At 36.5% G+C, this 19,658-nt stretch overlaps 1 protein-coding gene across 1 annotated transcript in view; it reads right to left on the bottom strand.

Moving 5' to 3' along the window:
• Positions 1 to 19,658, bottom strand: part of iqgap2 (IQ motif containing GTPase activating protein 2) — a 115,895-nt gene that overhangs the window by 47,573 nt on the left and 48,664 nt on the right. The window contains exons 4-15 of the mRNA XM_088910362.1: positions 16,513 to 16,590; positions 14,977 to 15,053; positions 9,407 to 9,474; positions 8,672 to 8,785; positions 8,154 to 8,332; positions 7,038 to 7,125; positions 6,774 to 6,937; positions 6,213 to 6,300; positions 5,258 to 5,421; positions 3,940 to 4,100; positions 1,589 to 1,713; positions 1,061 to 1,224 (exon numbers count right to left, since the gene is read on the bottom strand). Of these exons, the coding sequence (XP_088766488.1) occupies positions 1,061 to 1,224; positions 1,589 to 1,713; positions 3,940 to 4,100; positions 5,258 to 5,421; positions 6,213 to 6,300; positions 6,774 to 6,937; positions 7,038 to 7,125; positions 8,154 to 8,332; positions 8,672 to 8,785; positions 9,407 to 9,474; positions 14,977 to 15,053; positions 16,513 to 16,590 (1,470 nt within the window). The remainder of the gene's footprint in view (positions 1 to 1,060; positions 1,225 to 1,588; positions 1,714 to 3,939; positions 4,101 to 5,257; positions 5,422 to 6,212; positions 6,301 to 6,773; positions 6,938 to 7,037; positions 7,126 to 8,153; positions 8,333 to 8,671; positions 8,786 to 9,406; positions 9,475 to 14,976; positions 15,054 to 16,512; positions 16,591 to 19,658) is intronic.

Here is a 19,658-nt window from a genome sequence, read left to right as displayed (position 1 = left end):
TGTGTCTTGAAGGGCTATATCCTGACCAACCAGAAAAACCCCAGACTGCTATGAAGTATCTGAATCCTATATGACTCCTAACAGGCTCAAAAATAGCCTTCTGCACCAAACAGAATATAACCTAGAGTTAAATATAAACCTAGATGCTACAAAATCAATGGGAAACCTATCTCTCTATTCTAAAAATGCAGCAACTAAAATTTATTCTTTACAAAGGAAATCAGAGTTTCTGACGAGCGTGCTCTTTTAACGATCTTCAAACACCTACTGTAACTCAAATCCTTTCTTAAAGGCTGATTACAACAAAGACTTTCTGCCTACACTGTCTCTACTCCTCTCTCTGCTCCTTCCCTCTATTTCTGTGTCCTCCCCCCTTCCTCTCCCTGTCTAGCTCCCTGCCTGTTCTTATCCTCTGTTCCTCAACTGTTGATGACTCTCATTCACTGACCCTGAACTTAATTAACCAAGTTAAACCAGAAGACTCCTTTGATCAGACCCTCTCCCACTCAGCAAACACCCCAGTTCCCCATTTGCTTTGAAGCTCCTAAGAACTACAAAAGTTGTCACTAGCCAGGTATTAATTACTGTCTCTATATTCTTAAGACACCTCAACTGCCACTTCCAGTAACCATAACAACATATCGTTTAAAAACAATAACATGTATTTTCATCTTACATCCATCCTGGAAATTATGGAAAAATGATCATTGCAAATACTGTACCTCCCACTTTTGCACTGTTACTGTAGGTCTTTTCTTTCTAAATAAATGGCAAAATAGTAATTTGATAATTAAATCAAAAGATTAAATTCCTTTGTGGCCATCTTTGAATAACCACCAAAGAATGTCACAAAATTACAGTGTTTAGTACTGTCTGCCTTTTCATGATACATGATAGGGATAAATTAGCATTCTTTTTAATACTTCCAGAAACATGAGAGACAAACTGAAATGGAGCACTTCAGCTAGCTCAACAGAACAGTTTTCAGTATTCACTAATCAGAACTAACACCATATGAACAGCTAATTCTAGCAGAACCAGATTTAGTCATATAACCTACCTTGCATATCTCAGCTTTAGCATCCTGAAGGACATCATGATAATGCCTGGCTGTTTTTGGATTCACTCCCTGTAGTTTGGCTGTAGGTAACAGTAATGCTTCCAGAGTCTTTTCTGGGTCACCAGCATTAAGGGCATCATTAATCTGACCGATAGCAATAATTCCTAAGGCAAAAGAAATCCAGTCATCAGAATATTGGTGAATCATCTCTTTGTATTGACAAAAATACTGTAAAACCACAGAGGTGTTTATTACATTTCAATAATATGTAACTTGATTTGTGAATTGTAGCTCAGAAACAAAGGTATGTTTGTAGGAAATATCTCAATCACAGATGAGGTAAAGGATGACAGACAGCAAATCACAAACTGTTTTTCCCATGATCAAAACTGCTTTCTAAAATTATTTAAGACATTTTTACTCTTAAAGCTGATTTCTTATATAATTCATGCTACTTATACTATTTATGCTACTGATACAGTATCTTCAAAAATAAAATCTAACATAAGATGGCATAGGGACACTTACTCTCGTGCTCCTCTTGAACCTGAATATTGACCATGTCGATGCACTTCTGCACATCATTCCAAGTCAGGAACTCCTGTCCCTGGGAAGCTGCTTCAGCCTTGAGAGAGATCAGCGTATCAGCGTACCTGTCTCAGGAGAGCACGTCAATGTAAAGAAGAGATTTGAATTACACATCAATGAAGGGTGCATGAATACCAAACACACACACACAAATGGAAAACCTCATTTTTGCAACTCCTTTAAACCCCACTGTTATTAAGGAATGCACAAATTCATGTACTTGTACTGAATAATGAGTTTTAGCCAACATCATGGCCAGAAAAGTATACACAGCTTAATATCGCCACCTTCTGGTATACCTGAGCAATCACCAGCCAGTAAATAAAGAATATTGAGTTTCAGCTTTAACAAGCAAGTCTGCAATACGTTTTAACCAAATAATACAGTGGTGTGAAAACGTGTTTGCCCCCTTCCTGATTTCTTATTTTTTTGCATGTTTGTCACACTGAAATGTTTCAAATTGAAATATTAGACAAAGATAACACAAGTTAACACAAAATGCAGTTTTTAAATGAAGGTTTTTATTATTAAGGGAAAAAAAAAATCCAAACCTACATGGCCCTGTGTGAAAAAGTGATTGCCCCCTCTGTTAAAACATAAATCAACTGTGGTTTATCACATCTTTGGAAAGCTGAGTTCAATTTCTTTAGTCACACCCAGGCCTGATTACTGCCACACCTGTTCTCAATCAAGAAATCACTTAAATAGGACCTGCCTGACAAAGTGAAGTAGACCAAAAGATCCTCAAAAGCTAGACATCATGCTGCGATCCAAACAAATTCAGGAGCAAATGAGAAACAGAGTAATTGAGATTTATCAGTCTGGAAAAGGTTATAAAGCCATTTCTAAAGCTTTGGGACTCCAGTGGACCACAGTGAGAGCCATTATCCACAAATGGCGAAAACATGGAACAGTGGTGAACCTTCCCAGGAGTGGCCGGCCGACCAAAATTACCCCAAGAGCGTAGCGACGACTCATCCAAGAGGTCACAAAAAACCCCACAACAACATCCAAAGAACTGCAGGCTTCACTTGTCTCAGTTAAGGTCAGTGTTCATGACTCCACCATAAGAAAGAGACTGGGCAAAAATGGCCTGCATGGCAGAGTTCCAAGACGAAAACCACTGCTGAGCAAAAAGAACATAAAGGCTCGTCTCAGTTTTGCCAGAAAGCATCTTGATGATCCCCAAGACTTTTGGGAAAATACTCTGTGGACTGACGAGACAAAAGTTGAACTTTTTGGAAGGTGTGTACCATTACATCTGGCATAAAAGTAACACAGCATTTCAGAAAAGGAACATCATACCAACAGTAAAATATGGTGGTGGTAGTGTGATGGTCTGGGGCTGTTTTGCTGCTTCAGGACCTGGAAGACTTGCTGTGGTAAATGGAACCATGAATTCTGCTGTCTACCAAAAAATCCTGAAGGAGAATGTCCGGCCATCTGTTCGTGACTTCAAGCTGAAGCGCACTTGGGTTCTGCAGCAGGACAATGATCCAAAACACACCAGCAAGTCCACCTCTGAATGGCTTAAGAAAAACAAAATGAAGACTTTGGAGTGGCCTAGTCAAAGTCCTGACCTGAATCCGATTGAGATGTTGTGGCATGACCTTAAAAAAGCGGTTAAGGCTCGAAAACCCTCCAATGTGGCTGAATTACAACAATTCTGCAAAGATGAGTGGGCCAAAATTCTTCCACAGCGCTGTAAAAGACTCATTGCCAGTTATCGCAAACACTTGATTGCAGTTGTTGCTGCTAAGGGTGGCCCAACCAGTTATTAGGTTTAGGGGGCAATCACTTTTTCACACAGGGCCATGTAGGTTTGGATTTTTTTTTCCCTTAATAATAAAAACCTTCATTTAAAAACTGCATTTTGTGTTTACTTGTGTTATCTTTGTCTAATATTTCAATTTGTTTGATGATCTGAAACATTTCAGTGTGACAAACATGCAAAAAAATAAGAAATCAGGAAGGGGGCAAACACTTTTTCACACCACTGTATACATTTAGGGGTAAGGATATGTATATGTTCATAATGGTTCAAGCAGCAATGTTTTATTAAGATAATACAAACTAATTCTTACTTTGTAATTTTCACCTAATTAAAAGTAGTCCACTTCCCTGAGTTACAAGGAACTTTTAGTAAAAGTATAAGTAATGCCAAACTGCATGTCATGTTGGTTTACATTATGCAAATGTAATGGGTTCAGAGCCACTGTTACACACAGACTGCATCTCAAGAAGGGTGACCAAAAGAGGCCAGGAATGAAACTAAAGACGGTGAAACACACCTCTGCAGGTTTTCCTCATCCATATTGCTGAAGCCCATGGGGGACTCCCTCAGGTGATTAGTCACGGCCTGCGAGTCCTTGGTATCTAACACCTGGTTCAGGATGGCCACAGCTGACAGCATCTCCACAGCAACAGAGAGCTCCTCATGTCCCAGGTCCACCTGCACCAAGGCAATTTTAAATGGCTCAAGAATTAAGAAGGTAATAATATTCCTCGATGCCAAAATAATTGATGTGAAAACAATGCCCCTCTATCCTGAAAGGAGAAGAAAATACAGTAAAATAGGAAGTAATAGCAAAAAAAACTTTTTGATTGTCCATCTTATAATGGACAAATGTAATATAAACATTTTACATTTTATATCTCAAACAAAGATCAAGGTCCTATAAACCTTCAGAAGCTATTTAATCCACACGGTCTCTGAGATCAGCCAAGACTGATTGTACCAAAGACCAAAGTTGGAATGTTTTGCTGTTACATTTCATTTCTATTTATCTCTGTTCTGTTTGATGTTGGAAAGGTCAAAACTAGTTCTTCCTCGTCAAGTCATAAATTGTTTTGATTTGAATATGATCCGACTCATAATTTATTTATTTTTTCTGTGGTTGAATGCTTAAACTACAATTCTATGCTGTACTCTGCATGCTTTGGAGTGCAGAGAATTACACTGAGACAAATTTGACGACTTTTTCTAAAAAAAAACATCTGACTGACCTGCATAGGGAAATTGTTTAATATATAAAAAAATAAAATTTTGTACGCTGCAAAATACAACGATGACAAGAAAGTCAAAGTTTTGGTGAGAGACCCATCAAAGCACTGGTGAAGACCCAAAGCTCTGATGAAGGTCAGATTTTTTTTTGCAATAAAATGTGATTTTTGCATCATGTATTGTGCAGAAGTTTCTTCTTTTTATGCTTGACTTTATGAAAACTGGACACATTGAAATTTGTGCAACTGTACATCTAAAAGTTGAGTTCACCAAACATTTGTGCTATGTCAATAAGGATTTTCAAGTTAAATGTTCTGTCAGAACAGTGCTTTAAACTGTTGTATACATTATATAAGCAGTTGATGTGCAATAGTAAAGGACTATTTCAAACTTTTTTTTCCCCAACAAGGACACACTAGCCCAATCACTTCTGAACAGTTCATTCCCTCCCAGTGTAGAAATCCCTAGTGCTGGGTTTGAGCTTTCTGCAGTGTCTGTTAATACCAAAACTGTATCAGGTCTTGGACCTTACAGCCACATGTTGATTATGCAAACAAAAACACTGCACTTCGGGTGTTGGAGTGCACAGGTACGGAGATGCTTACACCAGCGCTCTGTTTCTGCAGGGTAAAGAGCTCAGACTGGTAGAGGTCAGCTGCAGATTCGTACACAATTGGAAGCTGAGCCTCAGGATTCATCAGCTCTCGCACAGTGTGGGCAGAGTTGCCTTCACGGATGGCAGCATTGATTGCAGCAACAGACTCCAGCTCTGTGAAGAGGCCAAACAAGTCAAACTCAAAACAAATGACCAAGCTAGCGTTACCCAAAGGTCTCTTTTATACACAGCAAAATGGGTGTAGTTATTTGGCTAATGGCATCTTTGGTTGGCTTTTTGTTTTGTTTAACGCTGGATCGGAAAAGATTTATTTTTATTTCATGTTGTGACTGACAACTTTAGCTACCCTGTCCTAGTCAATGAATTTTGAAACAGGTCAGTCTGTTGCAATAAGGATCACATTACTTTATCTACAAAGGCATCAAAGTAAATCTTAATGAAGGTTGTTCTATTAAAAACATTCTGAATAACATTCTGACAAGTACTGAAACAAAGATTTTGTTAAAACTATGAGATATCTGCAGTACAATATTTACAACATATTTTACCAAAACAAGGACATCATATTTTGTATTGAACAACCACAACATCAGAATCACTAAACGTGTAATTGGAGCTTATAAAATAAAATAAAAATGAGGAAACAAACGTAAAATTACAAAGCCGGCTCTTATTACATTTAACTTTCAGAAAGCCTTGATAGAAAATACATCAAATTGTGATCTTCTTTTCCCTCAAAACATATTTAACAAAGCAGATCTTAAGAGGGGTGTCATCCTCAGCATATACATCTGGTATTTCAAGGAATGTGGTCCCAAGCAATTTTGTGATTTTTTTCAAAACATGTTATATTATAATAGTTGCATATTCTTTAAATAACAACAATTCTAAGAAGCTGTTTGAATGTGGTGTTAAGATTAAAAAAACACACAATCCCTACATACTTCGTTTATGAGCTTCAGCAAAATCATTGCAGGAGCTCACAATTTGCTGAATGTCGTCCTTTTCCAGCTGCACAGGGGCTCTTGCGCTCTGCACATAGAAGAAGAAACAAAGCTGTACATTTTGCTTGCTCTTAATTTTTAACTTAAGTAAAAATGTGACAACTGCAGAATCTCTTTATTTAGCTCAGAAAGCTAGCAGTTACTGTACAAGAACACAAAGGGGATGATGGTTTTGTGGTAAAGCTACATAGATAGACACTTATTCTGTATTCATCTTATTTGTGAGGCTTATCTGTATATTTTTTTTTCTTGCATAAGTGTTTTTAGAGAAGGATAGGAGCAAAGCAGAGAAAAATAAGAGAAGTAGAGCTTGAAAACCACTCACGCTGGAAAGAACATCTCCATAATTTGGCAAGTTTGTATCTTTTTTCACAGTCTAACTTGAGCGCACATTAATACAGTGCTGCTACAACAAGATACCAAAGCCGATTACATTATAAACTGCATTTGAGAGAATAATGCCGTCAATACCTGGCTGCTGTTTCAGGCTCTGCCACTTACTTCATATTTCTGGTCCTTGTAGGTGCAGAAGTGTTCTAGGTACCAGGATGAATTGCTATTCAGGACTCCCAGCAACCCCAGAGCTGGAAGCTTCAGGCTTGTCAATAGGGCATCTTCATCCTTTCTGCTGACTGCATCATTCACAGCTGTCACTGCTGCTTGTGCTGACAGCAAACCAAAAAAAGAGTGTTTCAGTGTTTGTACCTTTTTGCATTTAACCCTCAAGACATGGTTGACCCATTCTTTTTCACAGGAAACACTTACTGTTCACAAAGTTAAGACAATTCTGGATCTCTAATTGGGTCAGCAACTCCTCATAAACATCTCTTTCTTCAGATGAAACAGAAGAACGCTAAGAACAGATAAAACAAAGGAAAATAAACGTTAACCTTTCCATAAAATCCTCAGTTTTGGTATTGTAGCTTAGTTATACTGGTTTTATCTAAGAGTTTTTTAGGCAACATACTGTATGGAGTAGAGTTTAGTTTTTCACTAAGTAATCACTGAAAGTTTTTATTCAGAAATCAATGGGTCAGCTAAATTTCTGCTGAAGCCTTATGACAGATGCCTAGAACAACAACTGTTCCCTCATAAAGGGAGTCAAATACTGAAGAGGAGTTTCTTTCCTGGACTTTTGCTTTGCTGAGACAGCAGCCATTAGAATGGTCCTTAAATAACAAAGGAAAAACATACCAGTCATTCTGCATACATGTGCAGACCTGAATTAATTACATAAATAGCACAGAAAAGGCTATAAACCAAGGGCAAGCAAATTTCTATACACCATTAACTGACCAGTTTAACAGAATAATCTAAAGAAAAATGTGTACGCAGTTTACATTAAAAAATGCAAACAAAAATTAGATCCTATTATTTCCAAGTTGAATTTATAATCAGATGTGACCTGAGCCAGATGTGATTGGACATGCATGCACCTTTTCCCCTAAATTAAAGTCTGGAAAAATATTAAATATATAATTTACCATGAAAGGCATGTTAACAAGTAAAGGTTATTACATTATAAGATATTACTGTCTTCATAAATACAAGGCTGATGTATATACAGTACAACATATCACATATTATGTACGAAAAAGGTAAGTGAATTCCCAAAATATGGTACATGAAATTCAATATAACCCTTGATAGGTTCCACACCCTGAGATAATGAGGTCCCCTTGTGTAGAAGTTGATTTAAAGTCCGTTTGTACATACTGTACACTTCAGTTGAGTTAGTGGCTGCTCCAGTTTGTCAAGTTTTTAGACTATTAAGGTCCAGCTCTGTTTCCACTAGTGAAACATAGTTAAGCAGGCTTAAAGCTGCACAGAAAATAACTTTATGAACTGTAATAAGGGAATTATTTGCACAATAAAAAATACCCTGCTTGCAGTGTTTTCCTCTTTGACCTTCTTGGATTGACTGAGCTTATCCTGGTATTCCCGAGCAAGATTTGTCTCAGTGTTCCTCAGCATTGCATTTGGGTTCATAAGGGCACTCAGGGTTTGCTCAGCAACTCCTTTGTCTATGGCTTCATTGATGGCAATAACAGCAGCGTGCACTGGAAAACAGGAAGCATTAGAAGCTAATTTCATGAAAATGTCAACGCCCAATTTTACAAAATCTTGCCAAAGGTTAAAGGAATTTTCATCTTGGAAAGACCCATCATTTTCTTCAACAATGTTATACAAAAAGTAGACAATCCTGACAAACGCAAAACTGCAGACTTCTGGGGGAAAAAACATTTGGAACTACTGTGGAAAATACGAAAATGTAAACCAATTTAGTTGTTTGAAATCCAGTTGTGAGTCTTTTCAAAACTATTTAGTAATGTGCAATAGAAATGAAACAGAATCCCATCCCCATTCCTCCAACCTCAAATATATTAAAATGTATTTACACGCAGCTTCATCCACAGAAAGCTCATTAGCGAGGATTCCTCCAATCTTACTGAACGCTGGCATCTGTATTCCATACTTCTCCAATTCTTTCCGCATGTTACTGATCTCCTCCTCTGTGGATATCAATAAATACATACACAATGCAGGTCTCTGTGCTTTGTTATCAATGCACTGCAAATGCTACTGCATATAACTTATTACGCTTCAAAGTTCCAGCAATTTATACAAAAAAAAAGTCTTCAGTGCACATTAAACTCTGCCTGGATTTATTTGGTATTTATCCATTTTTGTGGGCAGTTTCTTTTAAAACAAGAAATAATGTTTTAGCATTGAAATAATAATTTAGGTTCTGTACTATCACTCTCAAGTCAAGTGAAATGAAAAGGAGATCTTTTCAATATTCTCAGGCAGACATTGATAATCAACAATTGGATAAGTACAATCACAGACATGTTGACAGTACAGTTAAGTTTGCAAATAGAGCTGGTGCTATCATAGGTCAAACCACAAGTAGTATTCAGTGTTACATATTACATTTTGACAAAGAAGGTTACAATATCTGTTTTTATTATTAAACTTACTGTAACAGACCACACAACACTTACTATTTGTATGTCAATTATCTTCGCTGTGCTTAAATGTTATTGTATGCTGGCTGTGCACAGAGAGTTCCTCAGATAACAGTTCTAAATGAGCAATGCTATTACATGACCAAACATGCGAGCACATTTTACCTGTGAAATCCACTTTTCCCAACAAGTCTTGGATCTGAGGAGCTATTCCCAGCTTGTAAAGGTATAAACTGAAACAAATCCAGAAGGAAAAGGTCACACATCCTAGACTTCAGAGATCCTTAATTCAGACATTCCCTGTCTTAAATTCAAAAGTAACATGACTGAGGTGGCATAAACATTTTGGTATTTATTGCAATTATCTTGATGCTTCATAAAAAAAAAGTTCAAGGTACAATTTAGGGTATGTGAATCAAACTTATTTACTATGGCATCTTATTTTCTTCTAAATACACTCCTGTCAACCTAGATCTCTGGAAACTATGGGGTCAAATATGGGGTCTGTTATTATGTAGAGGTAGAGAACCACACGGAGAGCTGTGTATTCATGACCAATACAGTAACATCACCAAGAGTGACTGCACGGCATGCAGTATGCAGGCAAAGACAAGCTGAGAACTGAACCACTTGGCAGGCCATATATTCGACACCCCTGCTTTAAGGAATGATTAAGAAGTAGTGCTGGGCGATAATTCGATAATGATAATTATCGCGATATAATCTTCCTCAATATATTTTTAACAAAAGTTCGATAAATGTTCGATATATATGTTTATGCTTTGCGCATGATATGCGCATGCGCACAAAATACTGCGCGAGTGCGCGTGCGTGTTGCAGACCGGGCAGCTAACCTGGTGTTGTTGACCCACACGGTGGTGGCTGACAGGATTGGAGTTAGAGTGGAGAAATGAGCGACACTGAAGCAAATGTAGTGCTGCCAACGACCAGCTCGAAGGACGGTGACATCGTCGACAGAAAAGGTCATTCAACTTTATCACACTGCTGAATTTAATTTTTATATTAAGATATTTATTTTGTAAATTTTACTCATGCATATTTTGACATAAAAAAGACTTGAATACTCTCTACCTCTGTTTAGATCTGTTTAATGTTTCTGCTGTTTGGGAAATGCTTGTTGTGTTCTTAAAATAAAGAGTTGTTTAATTTACCAATTAACTGTCTGGTTTCTTCAACTTTCACTCAGGAGAAAAAATCTGCCTTTAAACTTGAAAGAAATAATGATTTGACATTTATTGTGATATTATCGATATCGACTGATATGAACATTTTTATCGTGATAATGTTTTTGGCCATATCGCCCAGCCCTATTTAGAAGCACATGTTTTCAGATTCTTATACAGTGTTCAACCTTCTCTTCCCCCAAAAAAATCCAACTTTCCCTTAAAAACTCACTTACATTATACATATGTGTTGTACTATCTAACAATCAAACTCACTTAACATCTCTCAAACATTTTCTTTTATAAGCAATATAGAAATGGGATTGGTACATTTGAGCAAGCAAAGAATGTGTGAATAGACAAGCTGAGGACTGGACCCGTCTCATTACAACTTCAACATTACTGTATTCACAGTATCTTAGCTCTATAGAACTAAGGTTTGGGAGGGCAAAGGCCTCAGTCACACCCAACTCGGTACAAATATGATTAACAAACACTTCTTCCCCGAGCTTGTCACTGTGCACTCCTCCCTTCAATCAGTCATCTCCTGACAGCCACAGCCTTGGCTCATTCACCCCAGCAGGGTGCTGTGATTGCCGCAGCCTCCTGAATGCGCTGTTGTTCCAGTTCTGCATGCTGCCGAACATCTCATATTGCTCATCCACTGAACCACTCAATATCATGGGATTGAATGAGAATTAGGGTGCGTTATTAAAAGCACTGCTTTCTTTTTCACATGCAGTCTCTAGATTTTGCTTTGTAACTGGACTGTATCAGCTGAAAGATATTACAAGACAACATAGCTAAGAAAGAAAACACTCGAAAAATGTTGCATTTTGTATTCTGCAGTTGTTAGGTTTTTAGTCTCTGTTTTATTTTGTGTGGATTCAATATTTTAGTCTCACAGATTACATGTGGAACTAAACTTAAGAATAAGGACAGATTCCTACTGCAATAGGAATTAGGACAATAACAAAGGCTTCAATTTGGTCACCGCACTTCCAAACTCCCAACAAATTTACTAATTCTTATATTGAATCAAAAATGTCGGAAATGTCACAAAAAGGTCAGTCAGTCCATTTTATGACCCTCATAAAATACTGTTTGGATAAGTCAAGGTTTGCTTGTAAAAGTGGTGCAGTAAAACTTCAGAAAATACACAAGGATCTTTTGAGTGGCTACAATCAATAACTATCTGGGTTAATTCTATTTAGGAGAATGAAGGCTTTTTTATGTTAAGACTTAGACTTATCTACCAGTAGGTGGCATTATTTACTCACTACAACTCAGAAACAATAGCTTTAAAAACAGCAAAACCACAATTATAACTCAGAGGTCCTGCTTATAACTTGGAGCAAGTAAGTGGAAACTACATTAACATTTCATGGTAATGTCTGTCAGCAGGTCTAAATTATTAAAGGGGTGGCTGCCTCTGGTCTCTGTTCAGTACCAGGCACTGGCTAGCAGGGTGGAGCAGTACCTTTAACCTGGCTGGCATTAAAGAAGAAAGCACTAGAACACTGAAGCTTACCCTCAGCTCTGGCTGCTGTGGAGGGCAAAAGCTTAATCACTTAATTGTAAACAATCCTCAGCCATAATGAGCAAATGACTGACTGCACAGGGTTTAATTAAGATAAATGTACTTCTCTGACCCAGCTAAAAATAAAAAAAACATCCAAAATAAACCTTTCAGCACCTTTGGAAAGAGGGCAACAAAGACAACGTGATGTTTGTTTTATTTTTCATTTTCTACCATATGGTGGTCTTTGTTATTTTGTTCTATGCTCATCGTTTCGTAGGTACTACAAGTTAAAAGACAGTATAGATGCTATTGTTGCATCTACAATGGTACTGTAACCAAATGACAGTTGCTTTCCTGAGACTGCCTTGTCTTCTAAGTGATCTATTTTCGGAAAACGGTGTAGTGAAATGTTTGTCATGTGTGCATGGGGAGTGCTGCTCAAGGGGAAGGAAATGTCCTATCCAAAGCTCAACAAAGCTCAGAAACACATTTAAAATTAGGTAGAAGAGCTTTGTTTCACATTCAGAAGGGTGGGGGGGGGGGCACAGTACAAACTGTAATAAGAAATTCTAAATAAAAATAAGCTCTTGTGAAAAGTGGCAGATATCCATCACCAAAAATCACATCATGACTGAGTAGAAACAGCAGGCATTATGTCAAAGTGCAGCATTTCAAGTTTATTTTAAAATTCTAATAAATGTCTTAACATCTTACTTTGTTAAACTTTAAACAATGTGTTTTGTGGTAGTTTTAATCATTAGAATCATCCTTTTTTAAATTCTTATATTTCATAAAATACATTATAAGAATATAATAAGATGCTGAAAGTTGTGCATTGTAACTTAAAATACTGCTACAGTACTATTTGAAAAATCCTCTTTAATACTAAAACTGTCAAAGTTGTGCTGTATCTATATGAAGTATGCCTTTAAAGATAATGCTGATAGTGATAAATTCTAAATGTGTTAAAGTATTTTGTGATAAATTATACATAGGGGATTTACCCATTCCAGACTATGACTATACTACGTTTCCCACTGAAGGTTAACGCAAGTAAAATAATAATAATAATAAAATGTGATCAGATATCAATAGGTCAATAGATTCAGAATACCTGTTTTGACCACAACTGCTTTAAAAGTGAGGACTTTTATATTAGTGTAAATTCCAATGTAATAATGTATTAAAAAAGGCTAGTCTGTGCATGCATTCACTTTCAACATACAATGGCTGGAATACACTCAGAAAAGTCAACTAGGAAATACAAAAATCTTACATCGTACTTTTTTTTCCCTTTTATTTTTAATCCCAGGAAGGTCTCTTAGTACTTTTAAAGAAGGTCAGAGTAAATCGAAACAAAAATACTTGTTTCTGTGTTTAAAATAATGTTTTCCTTTCACATTTACATTCTTTACCCGCACAAAGACAGTAACTGTGATTATGCTTGCAGCTTTGTTAAAATAAAAAGGCATATCTATCGATTCATGCCTTAGCTTGAGATCTATGTATACGGTGTTAAACAAGCAGAACACTTTTCAATGAAGTCCTGCAGTTCTCATTTAACGCTTTTTTAAATGTGTCTGTTTGAAATGAAAGTAATAATACAGTTTAGTATCTTGCAAGTGCTCGCATTTGTGAAAAATATTATCTTTTAATTTGTGGTTTAAACCACTTTGATTACATGAGAGCAGAACGCCGCTTTCTGCTCAGTGTCAGCTCTGCTTAATTGGAGATGCCACACCCTACCTAGACCAACCGAGCTGACTCGGGAGATGGCCAAGCAAAAGGCAAAATACTGACAGCTGTAGTTAGCACCAAAAACAAGATGTTACAAGAACTAAGGAAACAACAGATGTCAGGAACTGAAACAAGAGTGACATAGTGAAGACCTCAGAAATCAACATGAGCAATGTACAACATCATGAACCACTTTTGCTCTCAAGCAAACATTTAAAATTCAGTTGATAAAATACCAGCTTCCACACTGGGGTCAGACACAGCTGATAACATTTTATTTTTTCACTGTCTACCAGTGTGGTATATACATTAGAAGAGAAGTTGTCAAATAATGTCTAGTTTTTACCAATAGAAAAACATTAGGTAAGACTGTGAACTGCATTAAAAGACCTCTGTCTCTGTCTGGATTTCTTTATGATAACAGATGATACATAAAATAGCCATTTGGCTTCTCCTAAGACGGTTATAAACCGCTGATGTTACTTAACAGAATGGGAGACAAAACCCTCCAGATTTAACTTTGTGATAAAAAGGCAAAAGGAAAAGGTATCTGTTGTCAGGAAGTGACTTAGAGCAGACAGGAAGTGGCTTACCATTACGGCTGGTCTAAAGATCTATGCCCATCGTTATTACCAAAAGAGGGGGAAAAACAATATGAAAGATTCTTTGATGAAAAGTAAAGTTTATTAGAGGTGTATGAAAGATCTGCCTATTTTCAGTGCATACCTTGGATTAAGAATCAAAATACAGCACTACATTTTAAACGTTCTGTACTGAGAGGCATTAAAAAGCAAAAAAATAGTATCCTTTGTTGCATTTTTTTATGCCTCTCGGCACATAAAATACTGTAAAAATGTTTTTTCCATTTGTAAGTCTCACAATAAAAGTCTCCTTTTTTTTAATATTACAATATTACTACATTATTGTCAAGATTGTCAAGCAATTTTATACAACTATGTAACTCTGCATGAATACAAGGAACTCCTATTTACTAGGTGTAGCAAACTCTAAAGAATAGGGCTTATCCCTACAAATTAAAGAAAGATGCAATGCATTTGCAAGTTTGTCATGACAGAACTGTTAAAATGTGTAAGATTGTCTCATATATTATACAGACAACAAAATGCTGAGAACAACTGACTGAAGATTCTGTTCTTTTGTTCCAGGTAATGAATGAAGTCCCAGTATAAAATAATGATATATTTTAAGTGACCAAGTAATTTCAAAATGGTTTAGCAACTGCTGTAATTTTGAAAAGAAAGGCTACTATTAGACTGTAATGTTTCTCTTACCTTAATGCATGTATACAATAAATCACCCGGGGCATATTCTTTCTATCATAAACATCCGTTGTCTCAGGATAAAAGATCTGAAAAGAATGAGAACAAGACTCAACAAGAATGTTTTGTATCGCTTTTTTAGAGCATGCAATCTTCTGGTAGTTAATAATCTTAATAGCATACTGACAGATTATTTTTCAGAATAAAATGTAGGGGACTATATAACACCCAACTTTTAATCGATATATGTCTATGGCATTTTAGAGATGTGGTGCATAAAATCATTATCCAATGGCAAAGTAGATTCTGAACAGCAGGCTGGATTGGCTTACTGTACATTTGTGTTTTGAGTAACACTGGATATCCCAATTGAACCATAAAAGTAATAATTTCCAACAGTTAAAGGACACACTGCAGTTGTACATTGAATATACTGCTATTCAGGCATACTTTAAAACTGCCTTTGAACAAATGAACAAAAACTCTAACTTTTAATATTAATATATTAGTTGATATTAAGAGATTCCAATCATTTCTTACATAAGATAAAATAACAATTATGACATTCATCTTATTAACAAAACTCACAAATTCATAATGATCTCTGATCAACCTGTGCTCATTAGCCAAAAGAGGTCCAAAGTTTTAAAACTGCCTTTCCTCCTTTTCTCAATCTAAAATTTTATACAAATTTGTAAAATAAAGCCCTGCAGCTGCAGCTTTTCAATATGTCAGCAGAACCAGTACATTTTTTTCCCTCTAAATCATGAGAACAGGATTCAAACCAGGAGTCTCTACAACCACACACTTAACACACACATCGCTTAGCTATAAAACATGGTGTCATATTTACGTTTACCAGACACCAGGTTAACGAATACCAGGCCCCGCTTACAACATGATCCTGTCATAATGCAAATTTGGGCATTATTTATTTTATATATAGTTCTTAAAACCTGCATTCCATTTGGTTTTTGTATCAGCAAAAGACCAATTTTCCATTTGTCAGCTAAACACTAACATACTGCTTCTGGCTACAGGAAGTGCTGATGTGGGACATGGTTATCAACATGCCAGTGTCACATGTGAATGTCAAAGCTGATGTACAGATTAAACAAACTGATAGTGGTTTTTGAAACAAATGAAGCTCTTACTGATGCACATTTCCCAATACAGTATATGAAATACAGTCCCACTGTGTTTTAGAATTTGTCTAATCTTTTCTTTCTTAATCCTCCTCCTCCATCATATTGTCTATTCCTATGGAAGCCATAGGATTTACCATTAAAGAAAATGACAATGAACTTTTTGGTCAGAGTGCAAAATGCTAAGGAACAATTACTGTATATATTAATCTGCATTGAAAAAACATAGAAACATTGTGGTTGTGAAGCCTTCTTCATGTTTATCAATGAATGGTTTCATTTATTAAAGTGAAAGATTAAACTCTCTCTTGAAGGTTGGTTGAAGTACTGGACTGAAGGCAATTTCATTGATAAGGTGGAGTGAATTCTTGAATTTGGCTCAGTTCACAAACAAGATCCTTACCTTAGGCAACCCTATTGACTCCATAGCTCTAAGCCACTGCACAGTGTTGTCTGTATGTCGAAAATGAAGTCCAGATCGCTGCAACAAGAGAAAAAAAAGAGATTTATCCAGCACTTAGTCTTTCAAAACATATCTTAATTTTCTTCAAATTAGATGTGAATTTTGGAAAGTCATATAAAGTTCAGAATTTTTTATGCGTCGGGGGTAAAGAAGATATAACAATATAGTTCATGCATAGCTCACTTGACAGCGCACTGCACTTACGTACACTGAACATATTCCCTTTAAGCAGGAAGTACAAAGAGATGAAGATGTGTTTGAAAAGCGTTCATACACAGCAACAATATCTCAAGCTAAGAGGATCAATGAGCAGTCTAAAAGACCAGCTCTGAATATCATAACTTGTAATACTCTCTTCGGTACTGAAAAAGCAAGAATGATGTGTGGAGCTACAGCGTTCTACAGGCCAAAGCTCCAGCACAGTGGGCCAACTCAAGGACTGAACAGTAACAGGCATTGTTGAAGACTAACGAGACCAACAATAATTTTAGGGTAAGGGAGCTATATTTTTATATTTCAAGGAACATTTCCTTTTAACACCCAGACAGACCATCTCTGTTTTTCTGGTTTAAAGAATTGGATCTCCCAGCTAAACATCACTTTTAGAAATGATTTTTGTTCTATACAAGGGACTGGAGAAGGCCTTGACCACGGATTGGTTCCAGACTCCTGGGTCTTTGTAAAGAATAGTTTGCATGTCTTGTGTTTAGCTTGTCATTATTGTAAATTATTGTAAATGAACCTGTATTCTTAAGTTTCTCTTTTTAATCAAAGTGTCAATAAAGTGCCAGAAACAAAGAAACCATGTGGTCATACAGTCATTCACATAATCAGTCCTGACTGTATGGTGGGTAATTAACTTTAATTTACACATCTCCCCCCATTTGTATAATTTTATATTAATGTGGGATATCATAATCTGTATTTACTAGATGCATCATCTACAGTCATATATAAACTGAAAATTGGAAGAAGTACAAGTGCGTATGTTTAGAAACATAAACATACAGGTTTTGGATTGTTATTGGGCTCATTTTAATTTTTGATCCTTCATGACTAATTTGAATACACTGAAATGACTTTGGAAGCTGTAACCATACATTCTAGCTGGCTGTGATTTTTATAGCACATTCTTGATTGATTACCAACATTAATAAACATAATGAATTTGTTCAACAAAATGTAAGTGTACCTGCTAAAAAATGTCATTACCTGAAAACACTGTGAATATCAAGTTTCTTTTGACTCAAATATTACACATTTGATTCAGTACTTTTACAGTATTTTCAAGCTGATATCCTTGATCCTTGACAGTTTTTGAGTGAGAATCTGAGAGTCTGGTGTCATTACTGCTGTTCTGTTTAACAAGAGGAATGGCTCATTTATCGCCTGTGTGAACAGTCTAAAGGAAATAGGATGTCTGTAACAGAGTTGGAGTTAAGCACAGCACTTCCTTTGTTGAGAGTATGCAGCGTGGGGTTAATAAAAGCTATCCAGATACTAATTACCTTTAAATAATTCTGCCTACATTGGTCAATATGTGAATATACTGTACAGGTAGTGAAAAAAAAATGGAAACACCTGGGTAAATGAGGGAATATATTGTATATTAATACTGTATATAGAAAACAAGGGCTTTAATACAGGTACAGGTTTGGCTTGTGTGTTAAGCAAATAATATTTCTTAACTTAGGGTCATGTATAAAAATACTGGACAGGCCTGAATGCCTATAATTATGGTCACCATAGCTAACCATAAAGAAAAGTAGAAGATTTTCAGTTGCACAACTAACCACTTGCTATAGCAGCCCTAATCAGTTTAGGAGAAAAAGAATAATCTGAAAGGTCAATACATTGTTGTGTGTAAATGCATGTCTCTGTAAGTTCCCTACGATAGACTGATTTTCAAGCCACAACTTACATGGTGATATAACAAGTCAACCATGAATACAAATTAAGTGGTAAATAGCCACAGATCAGGAAAATATCAGTTTTCCCTATGAGTACAAAGATGTCCATCATTAAGAAGTGGAAAGATCACCAAATCACCCAGACAGTACCTAGAGTACATCAGGCCTCGCTCGTACACTTACTGTAGCTGATAGTCAAGCAGGCAAGTGTTTAGAGATGTGACTTTGAAAGACTTGCAAAATTCTATTTTTAAGATGGGAAGCATTGTTCATACATCTGCAGTAATCCTGTCCCTACTCAAAGCTGACCTGTACAGCTGAACAGCAAGATAAATGCTTTTACAGAAAAAGACTAAACTTAAGTCTCATATGAAATATACCGCAAAGGGATGGGTTAATATTATGATTTATCATTTTAACGGAAGAAAGGCCTGCACCACAGGGCCAAAGTCAAACTGGAGTGGGTCTGACTAGAAGACAGTTAATGTTAATGTTCTTGAGCTGCCCAAAATTCTCACTTAAATCCTACAGAAAAGTTATGCTGAGGTTTGATGATGGCAGATCATAAACTTTCCCCAAAAGATTTCTTACTACTAGGGCAATTGTGCCAGGAAGAATGGACTAAATTACATCATCCCACAATGTTGGTAGAGTCCTAAAAGTACCAATAGAAGTAATTAGTGTCTAAGGTCTTTCCAGTACTAAGTACTAAGTACTAACCTAAAACATATGCTAAGTTAAATTTACCGATTGCACTTCTTCTATGCAATGTTTTCCGACATTCAGCCTCCTTTGTGTGTAACTGTTCAGTTTGGTCATAAAATTTAACCAAAACCATTGATGTTAAAAAAATGGATGCACTACTTGTAATTCACCAAAATGTGATATTATTGGCAGGGGGAAATACATTTTCGAGAAACAATAGTAAAATGGCAGAATGCACAGGTTCAGAGCCACTCTTCCTTTGGCCTAGAAATAAGGTGGGCAGCCAAGACATCCTTCTCATTGGAAGCCTGCAGGTATCCTCGAGCCTGAAGGTAACAGCACAATGCTAAAGGCTGCAGCGCTCATCCATTTTATGATAATTCTGCTGCCAGGCTGTGGGGCTCACAGTGAGGGAAAAAAAAAGAGGTCTCAACCTCAACAGTGCATATTTCAGAGCATGACGTGCACTGA

Source organism: Atractosteus spatula, chromosome 3 (genome assembly GCF_055471065.1).
Source record: "Atractosteus spatula isolate fAtrSpa1 chromosome 3, fAtrSpa1.hap1, whole genome shotgun sequence".
NCBI classification, from domain to species: domain Eukaryota; kingdom Metazoa; phylum Chordata; class Actinopteri; order Semionotiformes; family Lepisosteidae; genus Atractosteus; species Atractosteus spatula.
The sequence above is the reverse complement of the archived record's forward strand: the minus strand, read 5'-3'. Positions and strand labels throughout refer to the sequence as shown.